At 44.1% G+C, this 17,981-nt stretch overlaps 1 protein-coding gene across 1 annotated transcript in view; it reads left to right on the top strand.

The window, feature by feature from the left end:
• The window catches only part of npr2 (natriuretic peptide receptor 2), a 123,163-nt gene that overhangs the window by 22,282 nt on the left and 82,900 nt on the right, over positions 1-17,981 (top strand). The window contains exons 4-5 of the mRNA XM_072453441.1: positions 1,563-1,698; positions 7,052-7,146. Of these exons, the coding sequence (XP_072309542.1) occupies positions 1,563-1,698; positions 7,052-7,146 (231 nt within the window). The remainder of the gene's footprint in view (positions 1-1,562; positions 1,699-7,051; positions 7,147-17,981) is intronic.

Here is a 17,981-nt window from a genome sequence, read left to right as displayed (position 1 = left end):
ATCATAAACTGTTTAAAATGGGGAGCTTTGAACTCGCGCAGAGCACATTCTGTGAGAATGTTTAGATTTATGGCTGAAAACCGCTAATGCTGCCATTTCTACCGTTAAGATTCAACCTTACGGCCGTTTATAATGGAGTTTTGAACCCCTGGAGAGTTAGACGCCCAGGGCATTCTGATGCTAATCAGTTAATGAGGAAGGAGAGAGAGTGAGCCATGTAACAATCGGAGGCTGATAGCCCATTAAAGGACTGATAGTAAACAAAGAAGCTAGTTTGATCGTTTTTGGTTTCTGGTGAAACCAAAAACACCCTTTATCAGGAGCTCCTGCCCAGTGGGCAGGGCCTACTCAAAGTAGGATAAACATCTGAGTTCCCGGTCTTGATTTGCAGATTGAGAATGACCCTCGGATGAGTTTCGAAAAGATTTCGTTTTTTCTTAAAAAAAAGAGTCCAGATGACTACAACTGAATCTATTTCTGCAATGGAACACTCCTGGACGAATGAGGGATTGCAACGACATGATTATCTGGACACTTTATCAATTTAAAATCAGTTTAAAATCAATTTAAAATGACAATATGAATCTTTGTTGTGTCATTTTGTGTGCTTTTTTGTGTGAATAATTATTGTTTTATTATTGTGTTTTTTACTCTCTATGTGAGGTTGTATTGTGTGCAGTGATGGGAAAACATGTATTTAGTCTCAGAATACAGAAAACGACATATTTTGAACACTTAGAATACTTACACCGTGAGATGCGTTACATTATTCTTTGAAAACACAATATAGGATTAAAACAGCTTTAAAACAAATTAGAGAAGGTGAAATTGGTCATTATTAGCTGCGCTTTCTATTTTTCTCACCAGTATTGTAAAGTTTGAAGTCTAAATTGTGCGCCTGAATACCACAATGTTTCTCTGATTTTAGAAAATTATATGAGTTTATTTCTGTTAAAACACATGTTGATAAATACATAGTGCATGATGCATACATTTCTTTACATAAAACAAAATCAACAGAACAGGCTTATTATGCCCACCCTTTTTACAAAGTCACAAATATGGTTTTTACAGATTTCACAATTTATACATACAATAAATTATTACATTTCCTTCTTATATCCTTGATATATTGTTGTCTTGACCCATTTATTAAAATGGAAAATAGAATCACTAGTACTAGTAATTTATAAAAATTGAATGTGTATTTGTAGCTCTGCCCCCAAATTGAACATCACCAAACCGAACTCTAAATTGGTATTCTGAATATGTATTTTTGGTTTTAGGATTTTATTTGTGGGGCATAGAAACTCAAATTGTTTAAAAAAAGTAATTCAATATAAGATAAACCCCCAGTAGAATTAACTCAAACCATGCCACAATAGGAACTTTAAAGACTATTTTAATCAAATACTTTTTTAGTTTTACTTGAGAAAGTACTTTCTTCTGGATTTAAAAAAAAAAGGAATAAATACGGAACACAACACAACCAGAGAGCGAAAATCAAAAGTAAAAACACCAGTGGACACATTAAAATGGGAACTCCTTCTTCTCCCGGGCAGATGGATTACATCGCGGGCAGCTTCTATGATGGGTTCCTGCTGTACGCCATGGCCCTGGAGGAGACGCTGGCAGAGGGCGGGGCTCAGAACGACGGCATCAACATCACCATGAGGACTCTGAACCGGCGATTCTGGGGTAAGAGGTCGCCAAACACACAACCTGAACCGTTCATTACTGCGTTTCCAAACACTTGATCCAACATTCAAATGTGCACACAAAGGTCATTAAAATTGGATTTTTACTGATAAATGTGGAGTATTATATTGTTTTTTCAAGTAAGAGTAGCATTTATTAGACTATTTTACGCAGAAAGTGTAAACATTATTGCAACGTTTCCTTTGTAAGCCTTTTTAGCATTGATTACTCAAGTGAAATTGGTGTTTTCTACAAAAGTTACTCATGACAAAGTCGGTTTCCTCAAACAAAGTCAGATTAGCAAAATAATAGTTACTCATAAACTAGGTAAGATCTGTTTTTTCTGCCCATTTGTTCTGTACACATATATATTTTGCAATATTTTTTTTTATTATTTACTTGAATTTATATTTAAAAAAAAATTGTATTCATGTATTTATTTCTCTAGCTAGATACATTTAGTGCCGTACTGTATTACTTTCTAGGAAAAGTGTACGGTGATTTTGTGATTTCCTGTAGTCCTGGGATCCCTCAGTGTGCACTTCATGATCAGATATTTAACAGTTTTGCCAGTGCTGTCTCCCTTTTATTTAGTTAGTTTAGTCTTTATTTGAAGGAACAATGTTCAGTGAAGCTCGTAAAAGACAAAGATTTTCCGCACGAGAATAAATGATACAGTGCAAACAAAACCCATTCAACAATAAGATCATTTCACTTTCTGACCCAAATACACTCACACAACTACACAGCTCAATACATAAGTACTTACATAAAGATAAGGAGTACACATTAGCTCCCAGTTTTGCTTAGACTATTTAAACAGTCCATAAAATACAGGTACATATTTACATAACACACACATTTCCGCAGCATGTGTCATAAAACGGTTAACAAGGCGCTACATTAGGCTTATTACAAGTGGGAGAAGGTTTAATCATTAATGACAAGTTTGATTTTTCCAGAGCCACTTTTTCAGTTCCACAGAGAATGTCGAATAGTTTGTTTGACTTTTTAGTCCAGTAGAAGAATGTTCCACTCCTTTATTCCGTTACTGGAGAAGGCTGTTTGTGCAAAGGTAGTTTTACGTTTTTGTACGACATACTGCCCCCTGGTGGAAGTCACAACAGATGTGAGCTGAACAAAGTGTTTAAGATTGTGTTTACTATTCGAATTGTGGCTAGTTTTTGTATATTGTCGAAGTTTAGCAGTCGGTATGTGTAAGACGTGGCAGTGGTGGCGCTGCCGTGGTTTCTGGTCCAGGGTTTTTAAGGCTTGTGCAGAGATTCCAACGGCCTCAGGATAGTTCTGCCTGCCAGGGACCAGTAGTAAAATCGAGACGTGATGCTTCCAAAGTAAATTAGTTTCTGTTGCATTTAAACATTTCTGTATTGTATTTGGGGCTATGACACATGTTTTTTGAAGGTGAGACCCAAAATCTTTTTCTCATTTTTTTTAAAAATTTGTTGACAAACTACATGGCTGCTGTTCCATTTTAAAGTTTAAAGATGTGACTCATGTAGCCACTTTGCAACTTTCTCCAAAGCCTCTGTAAGTTTAGAGGCAATGTGTTCTGCATCCTTCCCCCATGTATGAACAACCGTATTATCTGCATACATTTCAACATTTACATCCCCGCAAACATATCAGGTCATTAAGGAGAAAAGAAGTGGGCCAAAGTTTTAGCCTTGTGGCCGTCCAACGTGGATTGGACATAGCCGACTTATCAATGCACAGTCTTTAGTCGACCAAGAATTCCTTTAGTCGACTACAACCCAAGACAGTTTAGATGACAGTTTTGCTCCCCATCAAGCAGCGCATAAACTTTAAAATACTCCTCCTCACCTTCAAAGCTCTTCACCACCTTGCCCCACCCTACCTGTCTGACCTCCTCATCCCCCACCGCCCCACCCGAGCTCTCCGATCCTCCTCCTCTCTCACCCTGACTGCACCAACATCCCGACTCAAAACTTTTGGCGACAGAGCATTCTCCCGAGCAGCACCCCGACTCTGGAACTCCCTCCCCCAACCTGTCCGCCACTCTCCCTCACTCACAACATTCAAATCCCACCTAAAAACATACCTCTTCACGCAAGCCTATGACCTCCCCTACCCCTAGCCTCCTCTACCGCATTGCCTACTCTTCTACCCCCTGTTACATCCCCATCTTTTTCTCTCTACTTCTTCTGTCTTGTTCATTTTATCTGTATATAAATGTGTATTGTACTTGTTGTCCCCCCCTGTCTGTAAATACCCCACCCTTTTTTATTATGTTCAGCGTCTTTGGGTCTTTGAAAAGCGCTATATAAATAAAAGTTATTATTATTATTATTATTTTGTTTTGCGTTTCCACAAATAAAAACTGAAATGTCACAATGAAGAGGCAGAGTCAGCAGTAGAGAAGTCTATGGACCTGTTTCTGTTTTCAAGCTGTTTCAGATCAATATTGAGGACCGGTTTAGAACAAACAAAACCGAAAAATAATGGTCAAAGTCGTAGATTGAGATTCAGTGACGTCCTGCACAATATTGGAAATTATTGTAATCTGCTATGTCACTGTTCATGCAATATCAAAATGACTACAGTATTATTATTATTTTTGACACAATAGTTTAAAGGTGGAATGGACGATTTTTTTCAGCAAATTTTGTATCATATTTCCTCGTGGCGTGGATAAATCATTTGTCCTGCCACATATCAATCATAAAACGCACCTACCGCTCACCTGCAGCCGCGTGCGGTTCCTCCTCACGCTTCCGCGTGCCTAAGCGCATGGATCTATCATAATATAGTTCCCTCAGTGTACGGGGCAAAATGAAGACGGAGAAAGACAGTTCGAGCTGACGCAGAAGTTGACAGAAATCTACGGGAGACGAGCGATGTGATGCGCTCCGTTGCGCTAATAAACAAACGCACGTGTGTGTTGTATGAGTCCGCACGGGGGAGTGCGCATGCGCACTTCCACCTGCGTTCTCAAATCGCCGAAAAATCGTCCATACCGCCTTTAAGTCAAACATAAATAAATAAAACCTTAACAAAGGCAAAACCGAGACTAAATCAAGGGTAATTCAGACTGAATAAGAAACATAATGAACAAAAATCATCCTTTTAATTTTTACTTTTGTCACATTTGTGTTTATTGCGATGCATTTAGTTTGTTGCAATATCATTTGTGTGTTAGCCAATGTGACATTTGTGCATCCCTGATCGGAATACAAAACTGAAACGACGATCCAATACTAATTACACCATTTCAGTTCCTCAAGTTTAATCTAAAATCATCAGATAATGGCCTTTGTTAACGATGTGGACGATGCATATCTAGAACATTAAGAAAACGAATCATCGTCATTAGGTATTCATTCATTTTTGTAGAAAATGTAATTTACTGGGTCTCGACTAGTTTTTTAAAGCAACGTTTTGATTGATGCAAACTGCACCTCGTTTGGTTTGAAATGTGGACGTTGCATTTTGACGTCCCAGATAATTCAAAAAGGCTTCTAAACGAGTTTGTTGTCATCTTTTGTGCAGAAACGGTCTCACGGTCTGGAATATGATTCCAGATCAGTGATTATATTCTGGTAGAAAAGTTACTTGAGCCATGTTTCCACTGGTAGGATTGGTACCGATTGAAAGTGTCCAGACGTTAAGACAAGGTGGCGCAGAAAAGTAATACAAATGCAGACAAAGCAGTCAGAGAAGAGCTAAAGCACAACCTTAAAGAGAAGGGTCCTTTGTTAAAACTTGGACAAACAGCCACGTGTTTTGATAGCGTCTTCTTCAGGGTGTAAAATAACCAAGAGCTTCAGACCTTCTTTGACTGCATTTTGCACTAATCTATATTCTTTTTCAATCCTTGAAGCGCACCAGTGCTTTCACCTGTGCACATTAATGAATGACATCTTTACGTTTTGAACCAAACCGTTGTTTATAGTTTCATGTTCACTCTAGCTTTATAACTCACTAGCTTTACTCAATGTCTTTTTGTGATTTGCTGAGATTGGACCAGGGCCGCTGCTGTTAGACATTTGTGTGCCCTGAGAAGAATGGTCAGTCCGTAAAATGTCCCTGCTCCGCCCCTGCTCCAGCATCACCCGGAGCCCTTCTCTTGCTCTTCTGCAGATCAGAACGAGGCTCTAGAAAACACTACAGACTATTGCATTTCTGAAAGCATGATTTAGACATTTGTAACAAGTTAAACCACTTTGGCTTTGTGCACGCCGCGGTGTCAGCTCCACGGAGCCGCGCCAGGACGCATCGCACATCTTCTTTCATTAGCTCTTTTTCACGGTTTCTAATTTAACTTGGGACCATTTTCATCATCTAAAAACAGTTTTGCTTCTTGTGGTTTGTAGAATATGTATGCAGGTCAAAACTGTTCCCAGCTGTGCCCCTAATCTGAGTCTGTTTAAATTTTGGCATGTGTAGATGTTGTGCATCTAAAACTGGCTTTGGAGAGACGAGGGACACTTGAGTCCTAGTTCCAATTCAATCCAAACTGCCGGGTTGGTGCCCTTTAGAGCAATTGATGGGATCAGGTGCATCAGGTACAATTTAGATTTGATCAAGAAAACATTTGTGATGTTTGGGTGATGAAATTTGCCTCTTAACCAGTTCGGAAGACGGGGCCAGTGGAAACGTGGCTATAGTGCACTTTTAATAATATAAACTGGTCCTTTGGCTTCCTGCACAAAACTGGCTACAAGGCTACAGGTCTGTGGCTGTTTTGCAGGTGAAACTAGAGCAGGAAAGTAGTTTTTGTGAGCACCCACGCCTCAAATGCAGGACAATAAAGATTACTCACTCAAACATGCAGAGGTCCATCAAAGCACAACTCTCATAAGCTCGATTCTGCGCCTCAGGATTCACCTCTAAACGACTGGCTGCTTCCAAGGTTAACATCAGATGTTCATAATATATAATGTATATAACATCATGAAGGTGAGGGAAAATTATGGAGTCAGAAAACTACTCGAAAATTACAATTTCTTAAAAGAGTAAATCTGTTTAAATTTGAAAAAAACATCAGCTTTTTAGGTTGAATAGGAACAAATCCTTTCATTTTCATGGGTTTGACACGTGATGTTTTTTTTACTCTTGACATTGAATAATTCCACAAATAATCTTTTGCAAACGCTGGCAGCTCTAACCTTCAGTCGTCTGATGTGGTTGCTATGACAGCTTAAGGCGAGACACTGCAGGTGAAAAGGAAAATATCTGAATTGACGAGATATCATTTTGAAAATCTCTTCTATGGTTTACCTACAGAATATATGGACTATTTTGTGAGAGCTTAAATGTTGATAGAGCAAACTGACAAGATAATGGAGCTGTCTGCATTTTGTGCGTGTTTCAGGAGTGACCGGTTTGGTGACGACTGACGAAAAAAAAGCTCGGGACATCGACGTGGACCTGTGGGCGATGACCAATCAGGAGACAGGAGAGTACGGGGTGAGTCCAAAGTCCAAATAGACAAATGTATGGATGAACATTGGCGCATAGATCCTTGCAGAGAGAGACGAAGCGAAAGCGTAAGAGATTTGTTTGAGGAAACATCTGCTGGGGCCTAGACACTGGAGGAGGCTGATAGTTCTGCTGCTGTGGTGGAGTGTACACTGGGCTTCTTACCCCTGAGGCCCCGGTCGTCCACTTCTCCTGTCTTCCATTGGCTGCTACACGCTGTTTTGACCTCAAACTGTTTTATATTGCTTTAGGTTTAGATTTATTATCAAAACGGACCTCATAAATGTTGATCAGGTGGGCGGAGTTTTTCACAGAGCGATAACTGACCGTGGCTGACGGGCTTCCATTATTTAGGCTCCTGACCGGAAGCGCTCCATGGCTGCTTCACGCCATGTCTTCTCCTGTTTTAAGATTTCCTTGTAAAATCATGTTTGACTTTGTAAAGCATGTTATATTTCTAATTTAGCCAATGTGACAATAAACTCATCTTAGCAGTGGCGTGCGGTCAGGGCAATCTAGACAAACGGTGATTGACCAATAAAATCTAAAATTACCATGTGTCACAACAATTATTTAAATTGGTATGAAATATATCCAAATGAGCCTGTTTTCTCCTCACAGTGTCTTTTAGTAGCCTCTACAGGCCACTGAGCAGTACTGCACGGGAAGCCTGGTTCTTCTTCTCCAGCAGCTGCTCAGTCTGTGACCGTGTTCAGAGGCTCGTTCATGCTCCGCTCTCTAACATTGGCTTTTAGTACCAGCGCAGACAGCAGCTTGTTTTAAAGGGTTGCACATGTGCTCTGAAGACAAACTCAAACCACGTTGGATAAACCTGTGTGGGAATCCTGGATGTTTGCAGGTTTTGTCTTTCCTGAGCATATGCAGGGGAGAAGCGAAACAATAGAGTTTAGCTCAATAGGTGTTCATCCTTATTGTGGGAGACCCGGGTTTGAAACTCACTTTTGCATGTTTTTTCTCCCCTCACTTTTGCGTGCAAATGTTCTCCACTAAATATTGAAGACCACCCCGTTCCTGCTTGCACATACATAAAAAGTCACTGCACACCATTGCGTCCTAGTCCATCATGAATCATTCTCCGAGGTCCTGGATGTGATGTATGTTGTTCATGTGTCATGTTTTAGATAATGTGAAAGGCCATTTGCAGTTTATTTTTACACCACGCTCCTCTGTCCTGTGTTTCCTGCTAAAAAGCCAGGAGACACTCCATTGACAAAGAAACATTCTGAAGAAACTCAAACCTAATGATGCGGACATTGCTGGTGCAGATTGTTCAACGGTTTATTAAAAGCGATTCCTGCACTGCTGCAGTTTTGTTTTTGATGTTCTCACACCTAGAATTGTATTAAGCTTCATTCACACTTTTTTTCATCAATCTTGTTTAGTAAGTCCCTCTGAGCCTCACAAAAACACTTGGTTTCAAATCTTTCCCCTGCGCTGTTTGTAGATCCACAAATCTCTGCCTTAAATCATGTTCATTACAACTGTGTGCTTGTATTGGCATCTTGGGGCTAGTTTTGACATACTGTCAATCATCCCTGGTGCAATATTTTCTTTCTTTTTTTCTTATTATAATTTTTATTTTTATTTTACATATACTGTACAACAAAGACAATAAACAGGAACAGCAGCAACAATAACAACAATAACAAGAAAAAACAAAACAAAAACAATACATGAATGAAAGAAACAGCCCACATGCACACACACATATGACATAAATAAATAACTAAATAAAAATACAATAAACAAGAGTGAACTGATAACAGGATATATCCCCAACAGTTTCATTTTCTGTCAAGAGTGCCATGATTTGACTCAGAGGGTCTGAGTGGTCACTGTGGTCACTGTGGTCACTGCCCAGATCTTCCAGAACAGAAGCTGCTTGTTCCATAGAGACAAGTTCAGTATATTAAAACAATTTGGTTTCTTCACTTTCCAGTTTATTCAAATTAGCCGTTTTACTGAATTTTTTTTTTTTGTGGTTGCTCCCTCTATTTGTTTTCCCAGAAGGCCCACTGCTGGTTCTAAAGGAAAGTTGATTTTAAATAATTTACATAGATAATCTCTGATTTTTAACCAAAATGTTTGTGTTTCTGGGCAGTGCCACAGTAAGTGGATGAGAGTTCCGTTCATCCCACACCCATGCCAACATTTATCTGTAACACCATTATTCATTTTTTTAAGTTTATGTAGGGTGATATAGGATCTGAACCGAATCTTAATTTGTATGATTTTATATTTTTTGATGTCTGACGTTAAATGTATGCCCGAGTCTTTCTCCCCTTGTGCTTTTATTACTTTAGAGATGCAAGAAGAAGATTTTTTATAGAACAATTTATACATTTTAGATACCTTTCCATTGCCAGAGACTGCGTCCCTGAACTTGATATCTAAGGGTTCGTTATCTGCTAACATGATGCTTACATAACTTTGCATGATGGACTTAATTTGAAGATACTGAAATGTATCCGAGTCATTCAAGCCAAATTTCTTCTTGAGTTCATTGAAGGTGCAATATTTTCTATCCATATAAAAGCTGTAAATAAGTTATCTTATCCAAGCTATAACCTTGAGTGTAGTAGTACTAGTAGCAGCAGCAATAGCAGAAGCAATAGCAGAAGCAATAGAAGCAATAGAAGCAGCAGCAGCAGCAGCAGCAGCAGCAGCAGCAGCAGCAGCAGCAGCAGCAGCAGCAGCAGCAGCAGCAGCAGCAGCAGCAGCAGCAGCAACAGCAGCAGCAGCAGCAGCAGCAGCAGCAGCAGCAGCAGCAGCAGCAGCAGCAGCAGCAGCAGTAGTAGTAGCAGAATAAGTAGTGGCATTGGTTACAGAAATACCATCACAGTATATATAGGCTTTGCCCTGAACTCTGCGTTGGAAGAAGGTTGTCTTCACTTGGCGTCAGGTCCAGATTTGATGGGTCACGTCCCACTGCGGGTTGTCAATATAGCAAACAGTTAAGACCCAGATATGTATTAATACAAGAGCGTTTCAGTCAGGATATGTTTGTAGAGGTCTAAACCACAGGGTTTATAGCTTTTAGACACAATGAGACCCCATTGACATTATATTGCCGTAATAAATTCAGCCTTTGTGATTTATAATTCTTATTGTTCTTGGAGCCCAGAGAAATGTGGCCTAGTCCAATTTAAACAAACAAAATACATGTAAACCTGATTTAAGGCCTGATTAAAGAATCTTGGACATACAGTGGACATTCAAATGTACATGTGCAATTCCATGTGAACCTGTCTGTGCACTTGTACGTTGATAGGTGTATGCAAACATGTAATTACTGTAAACCATATGTGTTCTAAACTATGCTATAAGCTCGAAATAAACCGTTCAATCAAATCAAACGTTTGTACGCTGGAGAGTGGACTTGATTTGAATCTCAAACGGACCTGTTTTCATATTCCTGCTGCCGGTAACAGCTAAGTCCCATCATGAGGTGGATGCACTCGTTTTAGATCAGCAGCGCGGACTGACCACCACCACGGACTAACACCAGCTCTTGTTTTGGGCCGAAAGTTAAAAAAAAAACTGCCGGAGCTTCAGTGTGTTTTTATTTTCAATGTGGGAAGCGAATAACAAGCTGTTGTAGACCATGGATGTATTATATTAACTAGTATAAGGCACACCCTCTCTGCCCACGATCCAAATTGAGTGGTGGCCGCTTTTGCAATTTCTAAAATTTTAGATTCTAAAATTACAGTTTTGACATTACGGTGAACAGAGTATGGGAATCTGCGTGCTCGCTACTGTTGCGCTCAAGAGATTATTTTGCGACATGTGCCAATGAGCACACGCCATTGACTTGAATGGACCACCATCTTGTCCCCTGCTGTAGACTGGGACAAGAGTCTGACAGATGTTCAGTTGTGTAGTGCATTCGGGGTTCTCTGCGCGTACTGGTGACCCTCAGAAGTGGTATTTAAACTGTCAAGCTGCCTCTGTGCTCCTCCTCACACTGGGGTTAACTGCCTCTGTGCTCCTCCTCACACTGGGGTTAACTGCCTCTGTGCTCCTCCTCACACTGGGGTTTACTGCCTCTGTGCTCCTCCTCACACTGGGGTTTACTGCCTCTGTGCTCCTCCTCACACTGGGGTTTACGGCCTCTGTGCTCGTCCTCACACTGGGGTTTACTGCCTCTGTGCTCCTCCTCACACTGGGGTTTACTGCCTCTGTGCTTCTCCTCACACTGGGGTTACTGCCTCTGTGCTCCTCCTCACACTGGGGTTTACTGCCTCTGTGCTCCTCCTCACACTGGGGTTTACGGCCTCTGTGCTCCTCCTCACACTGGGGTTTACTGCCTCTGTGCTCCTCCTCACACTGGGGTTAACTGCCTCTGTGCTCCTCCTCACACTGGGGTTTACTGCCTCTGTGGTCCTCCTCACACTGGGGTTTACTGCCTCTGTGCTCCTCCTCACACTGGGGTTTACTGCCTCTGTGCTCCTCCTCACACTGGGGTTAACTGCCTCTGTGCTCCTCCTCACACTGGGGTTTACTGCCTCTGTGCTCCTCCTCACACTGGGGTTAACTGCCTCTGTGCTCCTCCTTACACTGGGGTTTACTGCCTCTGTGCTCCTCCTCACACTGGGGTTTACTGCCTCTGTGCTCCTCCTCACACTGGGGTTTTCTGCCTCTGTGCTCCTCCTCACACTGGGGTTTATTACTGCCTCTGTGCTCCTCCTCACACTGGGGTTTATTACTGCCTCTGTGCTCCTCCTCACACTGGGGTTTACTGTCTCTGTACTCCTCCTCACACTAGGGTTTGCTGCCTCTGTGCTCCTCCTCACACTGGGGTTTACTGCCTCTGTGCTCCTCCTCACACTGGGGTTTACTGTCTCTGTGCTCCTCCTCACACTGGGGTTTACTGTCTCTGTACTCCTCCTCACACTAGGGTTTACTGCCTCTGTGCTCCTCCTCACACTAGGGTTTACTGCCTCTGTGCTCCTCCTCACACTAGGGTTTACTGCCTCTGTGCTCCTCCTCACACTGGGGTTTACTGTCTCTGTGCTCCTCCTCACACTGGGGTTTACTGTCTCTGTACTCCTCCTCCTCACTGTCTGTGTGTTTGTGTTTGCTGCAGTCATGATTTAAGGCTGCTCTGTTTGTGTGACCTCACAGCCAACATTATTATCTAAAGGAAATTGAAAGCGCAAAAAAAGCATTTTAATTATTCTTCTGTATTATTTTAGTAAACAGATTCACACAGTTACAGGTTTTGCGCCACGTTGCTTCACGAAAATCAATTTTTAGTCTTTATTATTTGCACATTTTGTATTTACTCACTTATTGTCTGCACTGTAATTTAGTTGCGTCTTTTATGCAGAAAGTGGGAACATGTGAAGTGTTCTTGTGTCGGACGTCAGCTCGCAGTTTTTATGCTACAAAATAAATCCACCAATAAGGATGTAACAATATGTAAATCTCACTGTGCAATATTACCACATTATTAATTTTACCGTTCAATATTTATTACGATAGGTCTAACTAAATTCAAAATAATCTGAATAAAAGTGCTGTATAAAAGTGCACTGAAATAAAGCAAAGGATCATGGTCTAAGTTTTTTTTTAACTGTTGCTGCAATAAACCAAAGCAAAGGAGTTTATCATTCAATATATTGTGTCAGGCCAGGATATTATTGTGACACTTTTAGGATATAATAACACAAAATATTGGTTATTGTTAGGTCCCTATCAATAAAGTCATCTGAACCTGAACCTGAACTCCAAAAACGATCAGATTTTATTCTTTTAATTACTTGGTTAATATGCTTCTTTTCTGATATTTTTTTTAAATGTCATTTCAATTTAAATAAATAAATGGTTCTCTTCCAGAGAACCATTTATTTATTTATTTAAATTGAAATGACATTTAAAAAAAAAAAATCTCTTCCACCTCTCCTTGAACCGACACCTTAACGTGGTGGAGGGGTTTGAGTGCCCGAATGATCCCGGGAGCTATGTTGTCGGGGGCTTCATGCCCCTGGTAGGGTCTCCCAAGGCAAACAGGTCCTAGGTGACGGGTCAGACAAAGATCGGTTCAGAAGCCCCCTATGATGACAACACGAACAAGGCAGTTTACGTCGCCCGGATCGGCGTCACCGGGGCCCCATCCTGGAGCCAGGCCTGGGATGGGTGCTCCATGGCGAGCGCCTGGTGGCCGGGTCTTACCCCACGGGGCCCGGCCGGGCACAGCCCGAAAGAGCGACGTGGGGCCGCCCTCCCGTGGGCCCACCACCCGCAGGAGGATCCATAAGGGGCCGGTGCAGAGAGATCTGGGCAGCAGTCGACGGCAGGGGCCTCGGCGACCAGATCTCCAGACACAGAGACTAACTCTGGGGACATGGAATGTCACCTCGCTGGGGGGGAAAGAGCCTGAGCTTGTGCGGGAGGTTGAGCGATACCGACTAGATATAGTCGGCCTCACCTCCACGCACAGTTTGGGCTCTGGAACCCATCTCCTCGAGAGGGGCTGGACGCTCCACTTCTCTGGTGTTGCCCGCGGGGAGAGGCGGCGGGCTGGTGTGGGCTTGCTGATAGCCCCTCAGCTCAGCCGCCACGTGTTGGAGTTTACCCCAGTGAACGAGAGGGTCGCGTCCCTCCGCCTTCGGGTGGGGGACAGGTCTCTCACTGTTGTGGCGGCCTACGGGCTGAACAGCAGTGCAGAGTACCCGGCCTTCTTGGAGTCCTTGGGAGGGGTACTGGACAGTGCACCGACCGGGGACTCCGTTGTTCTACTGGGGGACTTCAACGCCCACGTGGGCAATGACAGTGACACCTGGAGAGGGGTGATCGGGAAGAACGGCTTCCCCGATCTGAACCCGAGCGGTGTTCAGTTATTGGACTTCTGTGCTAGCCACGGATTGTCCATAACGAACACCATGTTCAAGCACAAGGGTGTTCATCAGTGCACATGGCACCAGGACACCCTAGGCCGGAGGTCAATGATCGACTTTGTTGTCGTGTCTGACCTCCGGCCGCGTGTCTTGGACACTCGGGTGAAGAGAGGGGCAGAGTTGTCAACCGATCACCACCTGGTGGTGAGTTGGATCCGCTGGCGGAGGAGGAAGCCGGACAGACTTGGCAGACCCAAGCGCATTGTGAGGGTCTGTTGGGAACGTCTAGTGGAGCCCTCTGTCAGTAGGGTATTTAACTCGCACCTCCGGGAGAGCTTCTCCCATGTCCCGGGGGAGGCTGGGGACATTGAGTCCGAGTGGACCATGTTCTCCGCCTCCATTGTTGATGCGGCTGCTCGGAGCTGTGGTCGCAAGGTCTCCGGTGCCTGTCGTGGCGGCAACCCCCGAACCCGGTGGTGGACACCGGAAGTAAGGGATGCCGTCAGACTGAAGAAGGAGGCCTATCAGGCCACTCTGGCTTGTAGGTCTCCGGAGGTCATCGACGGGTATCGGCAGGCCAAGCGAGCCGCGGCTCGTGCTGTCGCAGAGGCAAAAACCCGGGCCTGGGAGGAGTTCGGGGAGGCCATGGAGGAGGACTATCGGTCGGCACCAAAGAAATTCTGGCAAACCGTCCGGCGCCTCAGGAGGGGGAAGCAGTGTCTCACCAACACCGTTTACGGTGCGGGTGGAGGCCTGCTGACCTCGACTGGGGATGTCGTCGGACGGTGGAAGAAATACTTTGAGGATCTCCTTAATCCCTCAGTCACGTCTTCCGAAGAGGAAGTAGAGACCGGGGACTCAGAGGCTGGCTCATCCATCACCCAAGCTGAAGTCACTGAGGTTGTTCGCAAACTCCTCGGTGGCAGGGCTCCGGGGGTGGATGAGATCCGCCCTGAGTACCTTAAGTATCTGGATGTTGTAGGACTGTCTTGGTTGACACGTCTCTGCAACATCGCGTGGCGTTCGGGGATCGTGCCTCTGGACTGGCAGACCGGGGTGGTGGTCCCTCTGTTCAAGAAGGGGGACCGGAGGGTGTGTTCCAACTACAGAGCGATCACACTCCTTAGCCTCCCGGGTAAGGTCTATTCCAAGGTACTGGAGAGGAGAATCCGACCGATAGTCGAACCTCGGATTCAGGAGGAGCAGAGTAGTTTTCGTCCCGGTCGTGGAACACTGGACCAGCTCTATACCCTCCATCGGGTGCTCCAGGGCTCATGGGAGTTTGCCCAACCAGTCCACATGTGCTTTGTGGATCTGGAGAAGGCTTTCGACCGTGTCCCTCGGGGTGTCCTTTGGGGGGTGCTCCGGGAGTACGGGGTCCGGGGCCCTCTGCTCAGGGCTGTCCGGTCCCTGTATGACCGGAGCAGGAGCTGTGTTCGCATTGCCGGCAGTAAGTCAGACCTGTTCCCAGTGCATGTTGGACTCCGCCAGGGCTGCCCTTTGTCACCGGTTCTGTTCATAATTTTTATGGACAGAATTTCTAGGTGCAGTCAGGGGTCGGAGGGTGTCCGGTTTGGGGACCACAAGATTCCATCTCTGCTGTTTGCAGACGATGTTGTCCTGATGGCTCCATCAAACCCGGACCTGCAACATGCACTGGGACGGTTTGCAGCCGAGTGTGAAGCGGCTGGGATGAGAATCAGCACCTCCAAATCCGAGGCCATGGTGCTCGACCGGAAAAAGGTGGCTTGCCCTCTCCAGGTGGGTGGGGTGTCCTTGCCCCAAGTGGAGTAGTTCAAGTATCTCGGGGTCTTGTTCACGAGTGAGGGAAGGATGGAGCGTGAGATCGACAGGCGGATCGGTGCAGCGGCTGCAGTGATGCAGTCGCTGCATCGGACTGTTGTGGTGAAGAGGGAGCTGAGCCGAAAGGCAAAGCTCTATATTTACCGGTCGGTCTACGTTCCTACCCTCACCTATGGTCATGAGCTTTGGGTAGTGACCGAAAGAACAAGATACAAGCGGTCGAAATGAGTTTCCTCCGCCGTGTGGCTGGGCGCTCCCTTAGAGATAAGGTGAGGAGCTCGGCCACACGGGGGGAGCTCGGAGTAGAGCCGCTGCTCCTCCACGTCGAGAGGAGCCAGCTGAGGTGGCTCGGGCATCTGTTCCGGATGCCTCCTGGGCGCCTCCCTCGGGAGGTGTTTCAGGCATGTCCCACTGGGAAGAGGCCCCGGGGAAGACCCAGGACACGCTGGAGAGACTATGTCTCTCGGCTGGCCTGGGAACGCCTCGGGATCCCCCCGGAGGAGTTAGAGGAAGTGTCTGGGGAGAAGGAAGTCTGGGAGTCCCTGCTCAGACTGCTGCCCCCGCGACCCGGCCCCGGATAAGCGGCAGAAAATGGATGGATGGATGGAATCTCTGATTTTTAACCAAATTGTTTGTGTTTCTGGGAAGTGCCACAGGAAGTGGATGAGAGTTCCGTTCATCCCACACCCATGCCAACATTTATCTGTAACACCATTATTCATTTTTTTAAGTTTATGTAGGGTGATATAGGATTTGAACAGAATCTTAATTTGTATGATTTTATACCTGACACATTTTGAAAGATTGTTTGATCGGTTCAGGATAGTTTTCCATTGTTCTGATGTTAAATGTATGCCCAAGTCTTTCTCCCCTTGTGCTTTTATTACTTTAGAGATGCAAGAAGAAGATTTTTTATAGAACAATTTATACATTTTAGATACCTTTCCATTGCCAGAGACTGCGTCCCTGAACTTGATATCTAAGGGTTCGTTATCTGCTAACATGATGCTTACATAACTTTGCATGATGGACTTAATTTGAAGATACTGAAATGTATCCGAGTCATTCAAGCCAAATTTCTTCTTGAGTTCATTGAAGGTGCAATATTTTCTATCCATATAACAGCTGTAAAGAAGTTATCTTATCCAAACTATAACCTTGAGTGTAGTAGTACTAGTAGCAGAAGCAATAGCAGTAGCAGCAGCAGCAGCAGCAGCAGCAGCAGCAGCAGCAGCAGCAGCAGCAGCAGTAGTAGTAGCAGAATAAGTAGTGGCATTGGTTACAGAAATACCATCACAGTATATATAGGCTTTGCCCTGAACTTTGCGTTGGAGGAAGGTTGTCTTCACTTGGCGTCAGGTCCAGATTTGATGGGTCACGTCCCACTGCGGGTTGTCAATATAGCAAACAGTTAAGACCCAGATATGTATTAATACAAGAGCGTTTCAGTCAGGATATGTTTGTAGAGGTCTAAACCACAGGGTTTATAGCTTTTAGACACAATGAGACCCCATTGACATTATATTGCCGTAATAAATTCAGCCTTTGTGATTTATAATTCTTATTGTTCTTGGAGCCCAGAGAAATGTGGCCTAGTCCAATTTAAACAAACAAAATACATGTAAACCCGATTTAAGGCCTGATTAAAGAATCTTAGACATACAGTGGACATTCAAATGTACATGTGCAATTCCATGTGAACCTGTCTGTGCACTTGTACGTTGATAGGTGTATGCAAACATGTAATTACTGTAAACCATATGTGTTCTAAACTATGCTATAAGCTCGAAATAAACCGTTCAATCAAATCAAACGTTTGTACGCTGGAGAGTGGACTTGATTTGAATCTCAAACGGACCTGTTTTCATATTCCTGCTGCCGGTAACAGCTAAGTCCCATCATGAGGTGGATGCACTCGTTTTAGATCAGCAGCGCGGACTGACCACCACCACGGACTAACACCAGCTCTTGTTTTGGGCCGAAAGTTAAAAAAAAACTGCCGGAGCTTCAGTGTGTTTTTATTTTCAATGTGGGAAGCGATTAACAAGCTGTTGTAGACCATGGATGTATTATATTAACTAGTATAAGGCACACCCTCTCTGCCCACGATCCAAATTGAGTGGTGGCCGCTTTTGCAATTTCTAAAATTTTAGATTC

The sequence above is a fragment of the Eucyclogobius newberryi genome, unplaced genomic scaffold, assembly GCF_026437365.1.
Source record: "Eucyclogobius newberryi isolate DKJ021-1_F unplaced genomic scaffold, fEucNew1.0.hap1 SCAF_2, whole genome shotgun sequence".
Taxonomy (NCBI): Eukaryota; Metazoa; Chordata; class Actinopteri; order Gobiiformes; family Gobiidae; genus Eucyclogobius; species Eucyclogobius newberryi.
This window is presented reverse-complemented; position numbering and strand designations above follow the sequence as displayed.